Source organism: Amphiura filiformis, chromosome 19, assembly GCF_039555335.1.
Source record: "Amphiura filiformis chromosome 19, Afil_fr2py, whole genome shotgun sequence".
NCBI lineage: Eukaryota > Metazoa > Echinodermata > Ophiuroidea > Amphilepidida > Amphiuridae > Amphiura > Amphiura filiformis.
Genome location: NC_092646.1, coordinates 52,219,867 through 52,234,766, shown reverse-complemented (window position 1 = coordinate 52,234,766; position 14,900 = coordinate 52,219,867). Strand labels below are relative to the sequence as shown.

General features: G+C 38.0%; 1 protein-coding gene across 2 annotated transcripts in view; it reads left to right on the top strand.

Annotated features, from left to right (window-relative positions):
- LOC140141458 (uncharacterized) overlaps nucleotides 1–14,900 on the top strand; it is a 44,138-nt gene that overhangs the window by 20,855 nt on the left and 8,383 nt on the right. The window contains exons 1-2 of one of the 2 annotated variants that reach the window (XM_072163323.1): nucleotides 7,429–7,577; nucleotides 10,337–10,463. The exons of the other annotated variant lie outside the window; for it this stretch is intronic. Of the exons in view, the coding sequence (XP_072019424.1) occupies nucleotides 10,362–10,463 (102 nt within the window). The 5' untranslated portion in view covers nucleotides 7,429–7,577; nucleotides 10,337–10,361. Of the gene's footprint in view, nucleotides 1–7,428; nucleotides 7,578–10,336; nucleotides 10,464–14,900 lie in introns of those variants that run through there. 2 annotated transcript variants of the gene reach the window in all.

The window sequence follows — 14,900 nt, the reverse complement described above, 5'->3', positions numbered from 1 at the left end:
AATCTAAACCTACGCCAAAAAGTTTCTTTATGGTTAGGAAATTTACCCACTGTTAAAATCTAGCGACTAATTTTGTAAGTTTGCTAAATAATCGCGTGCGAGGGATTATCCTGTGCATTTTGACACCTCAATTACTACCCTACGACACTCCTGAGAAAAGTTATGAATGTTTAAGTACAAAGAGGTCGACAGATAAAAATGGCAAAGAAGCCTATTCAATGGTTTTTATAGAGCTGATTCATTAGGAGCATGAGACGCCGTGGCTGCTGCTGTAAGGGAAGCCAACGGTGGATACACAAAGTACTGAAAGACTGGTAAAGAAAGAGATTAACTAGAAGGCTATATATTTGTACACAAATACGGCTATACCTGCATGTTATCGGTGTACCCAAACTTACAGTCCTTATTTGCTGAGGACTTAAAATAAAGAAATTGTAAAAAGGCGCCCAATTGGGCAGAAAATGTGTAAACAGTGAAAGTTCAAGTCACAAGCTTTAATTGAATGGCGGTTGCACTGTCGTAGCACTTAAAATAAAGAAATTGTAAAAAGGCCCCTCCCAGGGAGGCGTCTCTCTTACTCTCCATAGGTTGCTGTTGTCAGTCTCTCTTATTCACAGTGAGGCTATGCAATATGATTAGGGGAAAACTATTTCAGAGGGAGTATGTAAATTAAATGGAACAGCCATTCCAGAGGGAGTATGTAAATTAAACGGAACAGCCTATTTTGGGGCCATTTCAGAGGGAGTATGTAAATTAAATGGAACAGCCAATGGATATGTAATTTAACTGGAACAGCCTTAACGCTTCACGCTGGTATTTACAATTATTATATTATAATACGGATCTGTCTGTTTAGTCCTATGTGTGTGGGGTGGGGTGGGGGTGTTAGTAACAATATATATAATTCTCAGGTGCTATCTGTGTACAAATTCTGAGCCCGGAAGCTGCTTTATTTGATGAGAAACGGCCGGCCCTTTGTTTTTAACATTTGGGGCCATGGGGCCCATTATATTTGAGTTATGAGGTCCATGTACATATCTTGAAGTATAATTCTCTAGTGCTATCAAGCGACTCAAGCTGGGCACTGTAGCTGCTTTATTTACTGAGTAATGGCCGGCCCTATGTTTTAGCGCTTGGGGCCCTGGGGCCCATATTACGTGATATATGGGGCTCATATGTACATATAACAATGTAATTTTCAGGTGCAATCTGTGTACAAACTCTGAGCCCTAAAGCTGCTTTATATGATGAGAAACGGCTGGCCCTTTGTTTTAACATTTGGGGCCCTGGGGCCCATTGTATTTTACTTATGAGGCTCATGTACATATGTTGAAGTATAATTCTGTAATTCTATCAGTAGGCTAAAGCTGGGCATTGTAGCTTCTTTATTTACTAAGTAACGGCCGGCCCTATGTTTTAGGGTTTGGGGCCCTGAGGCCCATATTGTGTGACACATGGGGCTCATATACACATATAACAATATAATGCTGAAGACCGTTTAGTGTATCAAATCTGAACCCTGTAGCTGCTTTATTTACTGAGTAACGGCCGGCCCTATGATTTAGCGTTTGGGGCCCTGGGGCCCATATAATGTGATATATGGGGCTCACATGTACATATATAATTTTCAGGTGCAATCTGTGTACAAACTGTGAGCCCTAAAGCTGCTTTATTTGATGAGAAACGGCCGGCCATTTGTTTTAATAACATTTGGGGCCCTGGGGCCCATAATATTTGATTTATGAGACTCATGTACATATGTTGAAGTATGATTCTCTAGTTCTATCAGTAGACTCAAGCTGGGCATTGTAGGTGCTTTATTTACAGAGTAACGGCCGGCTCTATGTTTTAGCGTTTGGGGCCCTGGGGCCCATATTATGTGACACATGGGGCTCATATATACATATAGTAGTATAATGCTTAAGACCTATTAGTGTACCAAATCTGAACCCTGTAACTATTTTATTTGCTGAGAAATGGCCGGCCCTTTGTTTTAACATTTGGGCCTCTGGGGCCCCTAGCCTTTAACATCTAGCCTTTAACAGGAATATTTTCTTATCCTAGCGAAGTGTCTACACTATTCGCGAATTATTGTCCTAAAGACTTTTCGTTTATTTATTCGTTACATATCTCGATTTTGCGGTTGGAACTGTGCAATAGAAGGTAAACTTAAAAATACCTATCCATCTTGATTTCCTTTTTAGGTTCAAATCATCAAGTCGCCAATCGTCACAGCTAATCTCTTTGGTCCAGAGAACGCAGCAGAAGACGAATGGCAGAATACATTCAAAGAAGGCATCCTTTCCCCAGAATCCAAAGCGGCAAAAATAGATTTAGCTTTCGATGATAACATAGCTACATTCCAGTGGGTCAAACAGATGTTGGAATCGCCATTTCCTGACAAGTCTTTCGTTTTTGTCCACGACCAAGCTTACAGTCTACGATCCAATTATGACAACATACCGCGTGGATATACACACACATTTCTTATACGTAATCCGTATAGGTTATTTCCATCATGGAAGAAGGCTTTTGTGACAGTTATGCCATCGTTTATCGATAAACCATTCGCAGACATGCCAAGGTACTTAGTTCCGGAGATGTTCGGCTTTGGAGAGCTATACGATCTTATGGTCCATATCCAGGAAAATTTAGACCAATCTCCAATCGTCATCGATGCTGATGATCTGCAAGCGAATCCAGCGTCAGTTCTTCGACAATATTGTCATCTCCTGGGTGTGGAGTTCAAAGAGTCAATGCTACAATGGGAAGCTGGAGATAAGATTGTCGACACGTGGATTGCGTCTAAAACGTACCTGCAATGGAGCAAGATGGAAGAAGGCGGTGGGTTCTACGAAGATGCGTTTAAGAGCACGGAGTTTCATCCTCCAATAGAATTGCCATCTCGAGAACAAATTGACCCTGATCTCCTACCAGTGATCGATCAATGTATGCCGCTTTATGAGAAAATGCATAGCATACGAATTCGACCATAATGGAAGAATACATTTTTATTGAGAAACTTAAAAAACAAATCACTGGGGATTTTTATGGTTACGATTATCATACTATATACTAATAAGTCTAACTTTTTATCTCCCTCTGTGGCCCCAGAGCCATTTTAAGTAGTTTATGTCACTAAACAGTTCATTGCCTCTGACAATACTAATTCTTAGTCAGTGGGAGTGGTCTAGTTCGTAGACACATTTTTGATTGGACAATCGCAAGATTTCGGGTGCCGTTTATCAGGCCGTAGACGACCCCACGTCATCATGCGCCTTGATAATGCCTTACACGCGTGTAGAGGTGCGCGTATGTATCGCGCTGTATGCGTAGACTAGTGCGGAATACGCGACGCGCTAGCAGTACTCGCAACAGAATACGTAAAGTTGTAAACAAGTTTCGTTCATTTTATAATGAGGGGAGTTTTATGACGGTAACTTAGTTTTTGCTTTAAAAAAATTGTTTACAGTTATTTAAAATAATATTTAACTGACTAAGAATGAGAATAAACGATAGTAATTTTTATTTTGCCTATCCTCTACCTATGATAGACGACAGGCAGGTCCAATATTTTTATCGTAGTGATATTGGACCTGCCTGTCGTCTATCACACGGTAGAGGATAGGCAAAATAAAAATTCCTATCGTTTATTCTCTAACTCTTGGCACTGGCTAATGGATTACATTAATCATTCCTGAGGGTAGTTTTCACAGGTATTATTTATCTTAAGATTTTTGATATGTGAGTTTGTCTGTTCGCCTTTATTCCTGGACCTGACAGGTCGCATGGCCCTCAAATTTGGTGAGAAGGTGCGACTTGGTCCATGATCCAAGCCAGAGCAAGTTTGCATTTGTTATTTTATCCAAGGTCAAAGGTCAGGTCAAATTTACAGTAGCTACGATCTTATGGACCATATCCATTTAGGCCAATCTCCAATCGCCATCGATGCTGATGATCTGCATGCGAATCCATCGCCAGTTATGCGACAATATTGTTATCTCCTGGGACTAGAGTTCAGAGATACAATGCTACGATTGGAAGCTGGAAGATCGTCGACACGTTCTGCTAAAGTACGGCGTTTCATCCTAAAAAATAATTGCCTTCTTAACAAATTGATCCTGATTTCCTACCATTGATCGAATAATATTGGCCGTATCAAATACTGACGTATTCGACATTTTTAACATTTTTGAGAAAATTAGTATACTAGATTGTTACGTTCTACTCTATATATTTACCAAAAACCATGCCTCAAAGTGCCTTAATTAGTAAGATATTAATTAATTTAATTATGTCATATTTACAAAACCTTGAAAATATCTGCATCACATAACGACGTATTTGCCGATCACCTATACTACGCAAGCCCAGTATACCGTATCTGCAATTTGAAGAAATTGCAGTTTCACATACTGACGTATTTGCGCTACGTATTTGCACGACTCTGTCATTGCACAGCAAAATTGCTGCTTTGTTCTTTTCACATACTGACGCATTTGCGCAACTGTTTCACATACTGACGTATTTGCGCGAGGTATTTGTCATTTGAACGGCGAAATTGACATTAGTCCTTTTTACATAGTGACGTATTTTATTTAATACTTATTTTTTTGCAGAATAAGTTATTCTCTGATAGTGATAAGTGAATTATATTGAAAATATGGTATAATTGCATTACTGTTAACCTGGTTTTAATCGACAATAATACTTTAAACAAGATTATGCAGCAAATGAAAATCGCTAGATTTTCAAGTTCGATTTTCTCAAAATGCGTATTTTGCAAATACGTCAGTATGTGATATGGCCGACGATATGCCGCTTTATGAGAAAATGTATAGTATAGTATGCGACCATGATAACTTTTGATGCATGATTAACATGAATGCAAATAAAATCATACACACAACTCGACTTGAGAAATAAAGAATACCTACGAAGCGCTGGTATCTACTTTCAAAAGATGTATATATTTATATATTTATAACCATGGACCAGATCGTGTCAAATAATTATATACTTGTGGTGCAGTAGTATGGGAGCCATTTTGTAACAAAGAAATGTTGTTCTACACAAGTGTTACATGTAGTGACCAAAATATGATGAAATGTTACTTATCATGCTTATATCACTAGATAAGAATTAAACTTAAATGAAGTAATATATTTTTTAACTACTTTTTGCTTTTTAGGGGCCTTGGGCCAGGCCAAAATATGGAGGCCCAACTCAACGTAAGGAAGGCATTTCCACTCTAGTGGCCAAGTTCTGGCTTAGGTATGAGATCGATTGGCGGCGAGATCATTACAATTTAGAGCTAGTAGAGCATACATTTGATTAGGACATTTGCGAAGCGCGCAATAAAATGTCAATTTCAGACTATTTGAGCCCAGAATTAAAGTGAAATTTGTTCCATAATGGGCCATTGCCCAATTTTACCCTATTTTAGCCAAAAATCTATGCCCAAGCACATCTGGCCCAATGGTAAATCCGGTGCTGACTTGCCAAGCAGTGTGGCTATAATTATTGAAGCAAAACACACAGCACAAAATCGTTACCTGTTTGCTATTACAGTTGATATCCATATACACCAAGACATGATCAGTTTGTTTTATTTTTAAACATGAATAAAATTGCTTATTGAACCTCACACATCCTCTCGTTTTTCAACAGCTACGCATGGCGATTTTGTTCGAGATAGGCCGAGCGACTCAGGCTAAGCATACCATGACTATCATATGAGAAACCAAAGAGTTTCTATATTCTACACATTATTACGATTTGTGCATGCTCTTGTACCCCATATGATGTTTCTATTACAAGAAAAATCGATTTGTTTTCAGGTAAAATCAGGGTTTTGTTTCCAGTACACCAACTCATAAAGCAATACACTAATTAGCGGGGCCTTGCAGCTTGTTGTGGATATCTTTTACTGCATTTTATAAGTAAAGATTTTGAAATCCAAAGTAAAAATTGTGATATATTTAATTTTGAGAATTACAATTATACTTTATAGGTATAAAGGAACACGTTAAGCCCATTCAGTTAAGTTCCAGGTGCAAGTCCTATAAGACAATGCATATGTAAACTTTCTTTATCTCAATAAAAGAATATTCATTTCAACGGAGTATAGAGCTGTATGAAAAAAATATTTATAATACAGGGTGTTGACACTGTGCCTCAAAGGCATGGCATAATTGAATTTCCAATTTTGATGGCAAGGTCACGGTGTGCAAACAGTGCAATGTTCTAAGAATGCATCCTCTATGAACTGACACTGAGGGAGTGTTAACAAATACTTTAGTGTGGAAGCGGGGGGGGGGGGGGATGGAAAATTCGGCCTCTGACATCAACAAATTTTTGATCCCCCTAACAAACTGAACTGGCCTCCCCTATCACTGAATATGGGAAGTGGCCTACGTTATAACTTGATCGGGGCCTACAGTTCAGCGATCAGAAAGATACCTCTCAGGTTAAACTCAAAGGTGACCTGTGATACAACAACATCATCCGCTTCACAGGTCAATGAACCTTTACCGCCAGAAGATCAGTAGGGCTGATGATGCGTTAAGGATCGAACCAGAAAATGTTATGTGTAAGGGACTGTTCACAAACACTTGTAAGGGGTGGGGGGCTGATGCAAAAAAATTTCATCGCGAAAATTTTTCGAGGCCGCCCCTTAAAAGAAATAAAAAAATTCAGGCCCCCCCCCTTTTTGACATGAAATTTATGGGTCAACCCCATAGAAAAGCATATGAACTTGATTTTTCCAGTAAAATTGGTGGTCATTTTTTTCAGGCCCGCCTTGGGGGGTCAACAATTTTCAGGGCCCCCTTTTTGCATCAGGCCCCCCTAACAAGTGTTTGTGAACGGTCCCTAAGTCCCGGGTCAATATTCGTATTTTGGCTCTTTTCTACTATTCAATATCTCGCAAAGTTTCTGGTGTCACATGAAACAGAAAAAGTCCAAAACGTGTGACAATGGTATACCACAATACACTGCCGAAGCCCCATGGTTCACCTATAGTGCGGTAACCGCTCTAGTTTTTCGAAGTCGTAGGCCTACTACTTTGTAACGCTAGAAATATCGCGACCCGGGCGGACTGAGACCAACTTCAAACTGCTTTTATACTTACCCATGAAACCAAAATCAGAAAAAGCGACAAGTGATATCAGCAGTATCAGCACTCCTTGGCGCAAAATTCAGGCCGAAGAGCGCCATCACAAATCTAATTGCTTGCTCAGGTTCTGAAGTGATTTTACATGTACATTACATCGCTGAGCGACGAGCGATTTCATTCTAGCAAATGAAGCAGAGCGTTTTATATGTATTGGGAAAAGCACGCTATTTCATTGGTTAGCTACTAATCGCTTGCCGCTCACAGTAGAGTATAAGTTCAACTTCACTCTGGTTCAGAATGCGCTGGCTTCGATGTCCACACACTCGCAGCTATTATGCATGAACATGGCACTAAATATGTACCAAATGGAATGACAGCGCTGAAATCGCCTCTATTTCTTGCATTTGATCTTGACAACATAGTTGACTAGAATTTAGAACTATGTCAAATCTCTGACTAGGTAAAAGCGTGATACATGTATGTGTGGCTGAAAAGGAGATATGATTTATTGTGTTGTACGTGACATCGACCTACTCTGTAGTGTACTCGGATAGATGCATGGATGGCCGATCATTAAAAGTCTGTAGTGTAGGCATATGGTCATGTTTTTATATATACTGGGCACCTAAAAGGGTGGCTTTGTTGCATTCTTACTCATCAAGACATATGTGACGTGTCATGTCAAAAGGAGACACTTTTGGGCAGGTTATCAATTTTGATATTTTGACATATCTTAAATAAAGAGATATTTTGCTCCACAGCGCCGTTTTCCCCAATAAAATCGGGCATTCCGAAGCGAAGATATTGCGTTCGTAAGTTATGGTATTATAAAATTGGAAATTGAGATATCGACCTTTAAAAATACTATTGACAATGTTGAGAGTAGGAATTACCTTGAAAAATGTCTCAAAAATAGAAGATGCCAGTTATATTCCGGCCTGAAACTATCAGACAATATTGTTAACATTAATAACATCACAAATTCGCAACAAACCCAAATTGTGAACAAATCACCCCTGGGCAGATTTTTGGCTATTTCTCCATTTACGATCCTGCCCAAAAGTGTCTCCTTTTGACATGACACGTCACATATTTACATGCATGTAGCTTGTTTATTTGATATTTATTATGAGCTTGTTTAGTACTATTATTTTCCCTTAGACATTGGTCTTTCAATTTCTGAAACAAAAATGTATGATTTTCATTTGTACTAATTACTGCAACTCGTTAAGTCTAATTAGTCAGGGGTGGCTCATGTGGCGGAAGATCATGTGGCGGAGGATCACAATGCTGTACAATGGTGATCCTCCGCCACATGATCTTCAATAAACATTATTGATGGATTTCTACTTGTTTCTGTATTGATCTCAGCCAATCATGTTTAGCATTCATGGCCTCAGTATTTGTTAATTAGACAATTAAAAATTACTAATTACTTGTTGCTACATTAATAAAGTTTGTTGCCCTCTGTATTTGAATAGGGATTTAATGTAGGCAACATTCAAAAGGGTGCTAAAACTAGTAAAACATAGAAAGTTTGCGACAAATCTGAAAGAGCGCCCTATGCTCACTTTTGATCCAAAAGTCAATTTTACGAAAACGCTTTGTCGAATTCTCTTTTAACTTTCACAACTGGATTGTTGAGCTTATTTTAAATCTAGTTACATGCCTCAATCATTAAAATTTGCATCTCCAGTGCCAGATTAGGGGTGTTTTGAAGAAATTTATATAAATATTGATAGATTTTTGATCACCCTGTATTTACATAATTGAAGTACTTGACCGCTAAAAGTTCCATATGGCTGGGTGGGCAATTAAGTTAACTATATTAAACATGTGTCAAAACTTTACATTATCAATGTACGTCGAGGTGTGACACCCCTACATATGGAAAACTTTTGCCCTGATTTGTGCATTAGCTATTTGTTTGCAACACTCAGTGTGTGTGTGACCTTTTTGTACACGACGACCTAATTGCACGGCTCATGAGCACTGCTCAGATAAGTGGACCATTCCACTTTACCAAATGGATCCTAAACATTAGCGTAACAGAGTGAGTTAGGCCTATAGCAGGAAGTATAGTGTCGACAAACACATCCCCGTATCGTAAAGCGTTGTGGCCCGAATCGCGGGTCAAATAATAGAAAAGTCGCCCAATTTTTCTCTTTACCATTGGTTTCTATGGGACAGGAAACTATCGGAAGTCGCGGGAGACAATGTTGAAAAGTCGTCCAAATTTTTTCTTAACCATTGGTTTCTATGGGACAGGAAATTGTCAAAAGTCGCTGGGAAAATCTTCAAAAGTCGCCCTATTGGGCTACCAAATCGCGGGTTTGGCAACCCTGGAGACACGGTCCCCGTGATTTGACAAGTTTTGCCCACCTCTTCCCATGAACCAATCACGAAGTGTGTTATATCACTGGAAAGAGAATATTCTGTAGATTTTAATTCCGTCCGACGACCTCACATTTGACAGATATTTTAATTTTGCTGATGAATTTAGCGCTGGCAACCCGCAGAAAATCGTCAAAAACAGGCACTGTTCTCATTGAAGCTTGAAAAAAATGACCAAACGAAATCAAAATTGCCCACCGGTTCCCGTCATTGGATACAATCGAATTTAGGCTTATTTGAAAGAAGAAGTTTTATATTTTATGAAACCGTCCGACGATTATAAGAAAGTTTATTTTAAAAGCCATCAACAGCAAAAGTTTTGTCAAAAACGAAAAATGCGCCGACGGAATCCCGTGCTTAATGAACCAATTAGGCCTGTGTTGAGCAGATGCGTGCAAGTTTTGCATATGCCGAATTAATATTTTCATTCTTATTTTGCTTATTACACCCTGTATATTATATGGGTAACCCTGTATAATGACTCCCATTGTATCGTTTCTGAAATCGTCTGAGTATATGCTCTCAGAATATTTATACTTTTATTGGGTTCTAATGTAAACTAACTGAAGTTATAGTACCAAACCTGTAAAAGCATGTGATTTGTTTGAAAAATACACATGCAACGCAACTGGTGCCCAACATAAAAAACATGACCATATATGATAATTTGTGTTTAGGTCATAAAACTGTGATGTGTTTATGTATATACATGTATAAGGTTTGGATATGTCAAAGCGTTACAATAACAGCACTCGTTGAAAACAAGTTTGTTCCATTTTTGTTTTAATATTGCAAATACCTCAATTCATCTGATTCATTTTACAGCGAAAGAAATTCACTTTACAGTAGTATGGATGCAATCAGTAACGAGCCTAAACGACGGATATTTCTATGGACAACACCAAGGTCTCTGGCGACGGTCTTCACCAAGTGTATGAGCTTCGCCGAAGGGGTGAGTTTATTTATCACCAATTTTCTCCAATATTTTAAGAGCGTTATACTTATTCTGAATCTTATGATGATTGGAATGGTATGGTTTTTACCCAGATACGACTCACATCGTCATCATCCCAATATCTTCGTGTCAAAATTGCCGTGATAGTACAACGAATCCTCTCGTTTTTCAAAAGCTACGCATGGCGATTTTGTTCGAGATAGGCCGAGCGACTCAGGCTAAGCATAACATTTACATGATATGAGATATCACACAGAGCCTGCCGCATAGTTTCTATTCTATGATTTGTGCATGATGATCAGTACCACATTATGGTGTTGCCATTATAGAAAATTCGATTTGTTGTCAGGAAAAACGCAGGTTTTGTTTCCAGTACACTAAACTCGAAAAGCAATACACTAATTAGCGGGGCCTTGCTGTTTGCTGTGCATATATTTTACTGCATTTTATAAGTAAAAATTTTGAAATCCAAAGTAAAACTTGTAATATATTCAACTATTTGAGAAATGAATTATACAAAGGAACCCGTGTAAGATCCAGCTGCTGTATCTATAATTCAATGTACATTATCGACTTTCTTTATTTGCGTCAATAATAGAATATCGATTTCAATCGAATTGAATACATGTCTCCATTTTGAGTTTGTACTTACACCTCTGAGCGATCAGCGATCGATTTCGAGCCAATACCAATCGCCCGTCGCTCACCAACGGAGTATTAAGTTTATATTTATAACACTGGCTGTCGACACTGTGCGACTAACTTTGAAATGTGAGCTTTGCATAAGCAGCCATATTTTTGCTTTTCCCCCTACTTTCCTTTATTTTCGATAGATGTTGTTGGGAGATCTTTTAAATACTTTCAACAAAAACATTCATTCATTCATTCATTCAATTCATTCAAGGTTTATTAGAAAAATGCATTTCGCAGCCACAGGCTGAATTACATACATTGCACAGATAAAAATACATAAGCAAAACAATAAATGGCATATAAATATAATTTGACAATATTTTTAAACAAAGACACTTCAAATACAAACAATACATGCAAAGAGAACAACTTTCCTCACCCCCACACACCCCAACACATCACACACATCCATGCACACCCCACACTTCCTCAAACTCATTATTCACACATCTCACACACCCCTCAAAAACCATAGCAACTCATAACAATGCGACTCTTGAGGTACCTATCACGTTCCTATTTCGTTCCACATTGTAATCATGAAAGGAATTGCACTTTTAGCGTATCTTTTAGTGCGTGTTTTTGGCACAGTCAGTGTGTTGGCATTACAGAGAGTCCTTTTGACCAATTGCGAAACTCATTTGAATTATAAAGAGTGTTGGCAAAGTCCAAACAGATTTTGTCACGACGTAATCGGAGCCCAGAAATATCACATGTGATAAGTGTTTCTTGGTAAGAAATATATTGAAAACTCATACACGCCCTCTTCTTTATACGCTCTAAAGCATAATGTTGATTCTCACAATATTAAAATTAAAAAGGAAATTTAGTTCGGCAGAGGTGGGGCTCGAACCCACGCTGCACTGCACCGCTATCATGTATACAGTATCGACATATCACCAGCGCCTTAGACCGCTCGGCCACAAGACTTCATGGTGCCATCGTGAAAATTTAAACATACAGGGTGTCCCAAAAAAAAGAGGCCCCACATTGCACCCTCTTTTTCTCCTATTTCTGAAAAGTTGATCAAATATATTTTGGTATGTAAAGAAACCGTAAATCCATAGCTTTAATATACCAAAACAATTATTTCAATCGGCTCATAACTTTTGAAGATATGTCCTTTTAAAGAAATGTATCCGTTTTTCACTCTGTCCACGGAGGAGGTTTGGCTACTTCAAAGATTGAAAAGTGCATATACCATGCATGAATATAAAACATTCCTCGATGATAACTTTATAAAATAACAACTTTATTTTAGGGAATGGGCTTTACAGGTGGGCTTATGGGTTATGGATTTTGTTAAGTGTCATTAATTTGGGCGAAATTGATGTGGGATGGGACTTCTTTTGCTATACTTGCAATTACTTATGTTTTTCTCGTTTCTTGCTTTCTTTTTATTGACAACTTAATTACAATTCTTTGTAAAAACCACACGTGCCTGCTAACGGTCAAAATTTTTTTATTGCATGAGGTGAAAGGGCTTTGGTAGTAGGTTACAAAAAGTCACATCAAAAATTCCTCCGGAGCTTGTTGCCATAGCAACGGCAGATTTTATGATTTTGGCGATTTTTGCTTATTTTGGGGTGAAAATAAGGAAAATATGTAATTTTCTGAATTGCTTCTGACTTTAAATTTGAGGTCACATTAAAAAGCAACCTTACGACCATAAAGTATTATCTTTGTGCTTTCCCAGATGTAAAAAAATATTGCAATAATATTTCTCTATGTGCAATTTTAGGGCTGGGCAACATTGCCACTTTCGCACTTTTGAAAAAATGCAATTTTTACCCTATCTTTGAAGTCTGAAAACTAATTTTGCTTGAGCACCCAGAATTATTTCCTCTTTGTTGGTACTTGGGCAGACATTGCCCCTTCCAAATTTGGTACAAAAATCTCTGGGGCTATTTGACCTGTAAAGCCAGTGTTGCCAGAAAGTTTGATAATTTTCAAAAAATGCATTTTTCGAAATAATGCATTTTCTACATATTTACTCATGTAACCTTTAATACCACCAACTTAATTGAAATATTTGCACACTTTGCACATATGATTAGACACACACTGCAACGGAAGCAACACTTTGAGGCTGGGGACAAGTCCTGTCCTGCAAAAACCGGTATTGCCAGAAAATCTTACTTTAATCAAAATTTCCAATTTGTGCGGTTTACAATTATTTATTTGGTTTAAAATTTTATACTATCAATGTTAGTTGAATAAAATGTGCATTTAAACATCATCTGATACAATACAGGTTCAGACACACGGGCAAGTTTCTCGACAGGTGGCTTAGTAAGCCTTAGGCTTAGGTGACCTCGAGGATACTAAGCCTAGTTTCGACCAAAAATGGTAATTTATACATGGGAAATATTTTGAAAAATGACATAATGCATCTTGGAAAGTGTATCAGCTTATTAAGATGGATGTTTAGATCAAAAAAGTAAATCACAACATTTTTCTGTGACCTATGGTTTTGACCTATGACCTCTTGGAATTCATAAATAGGCCTAAAATGCAGGTTTTTAATGATTTTGGTCATTTTGAGCAAAAATTGACTCCTTTTGACCATTTTTAGCAATTTTTTGCATTACAAAATTACAAATATATCTGTCAAATAGAGCTAATTTCCCAGTAAAATTAACAAAAAATGTGTGTAAATGGCCGTTTCCATGGAAACTGTCATCTCTTTGAATTCTCCTAATAGCTTAAAATGTTATGCCAATCAAACAATTTTTTTAGGCTTTTATGACAATCCTGTTAATGAGGATACACGAAACTGCTGATTCTTGATTACGAATCCACAAGACATAGCCGAGTGAACTCGTATCAAGGAATAACAGTTTCAAGTGTATTTGCTGATTTAAACCATTGCTTTATACTAACAATAGGCCTATCGATACTCTCTAAAACTGTGGATTCTTAATGCATAGAAACGTGTCAAGTGTTCATTCGTAGAAAATAATCTACAGTAATGAATAGACGTCATAGCAATGGTTCAAGTACATTTTCCAGACATAAATTTGTGTGATGTAACCCCCCGGGATGTAACCTGCATGTAAATATATCAGATATTTGTGTAATCTAAAATATGAGAATGATGCGTTTTAAACCTGACTCAACAGGAAGAATCCAATTTCATGCATTCCTACACCTCAATGGCAGCCATAGCTGCCCCCCTTAGGTCTATCCCACCTGAAATGTAAAATGATGTGGTCTATCTTGGCAGTGGCGGATCCAGGGCAGTCAGAAAGGGGCGATTTGAGAAAAAATAGATAAAAATGTACAAAATGGAGCGGCCATCGCGTCCCCCCTCAGAAGTAAGAAACTTTTGCAAAATGAAGACCTAATTGAAGCGATTTGGTGGACCATTTTGGCACTATTAGTGTGTAAAATTTTAGTTTGAAAAAGCCAAAAATTTGTCAAATGAGCGGTCCATGAAGCCTTTCGTGGAGAAGTTTTTCCCTATTATTGTAGGCCTATAAATTGTGTTAAACATATATTGACAAATGCGCGAAAGCAGGAGTGAAAATAACCACCTGTATATGGATTACCCAGGGGTGTCAGAAGTTGGAAAATTTTGCAAAATGAAGGTCCAATTCAAGCCATTTGGTGCATCATTTTTGCATTATTTAAACAGAAAAAAGGGCCCGAATTCAATTTGCAAACCTTGAGACACGCATTTACTATTAAAGCATGCATGGATCGATGAAGTCAGTATGGACTCGGTCTTAGGGAACAAAC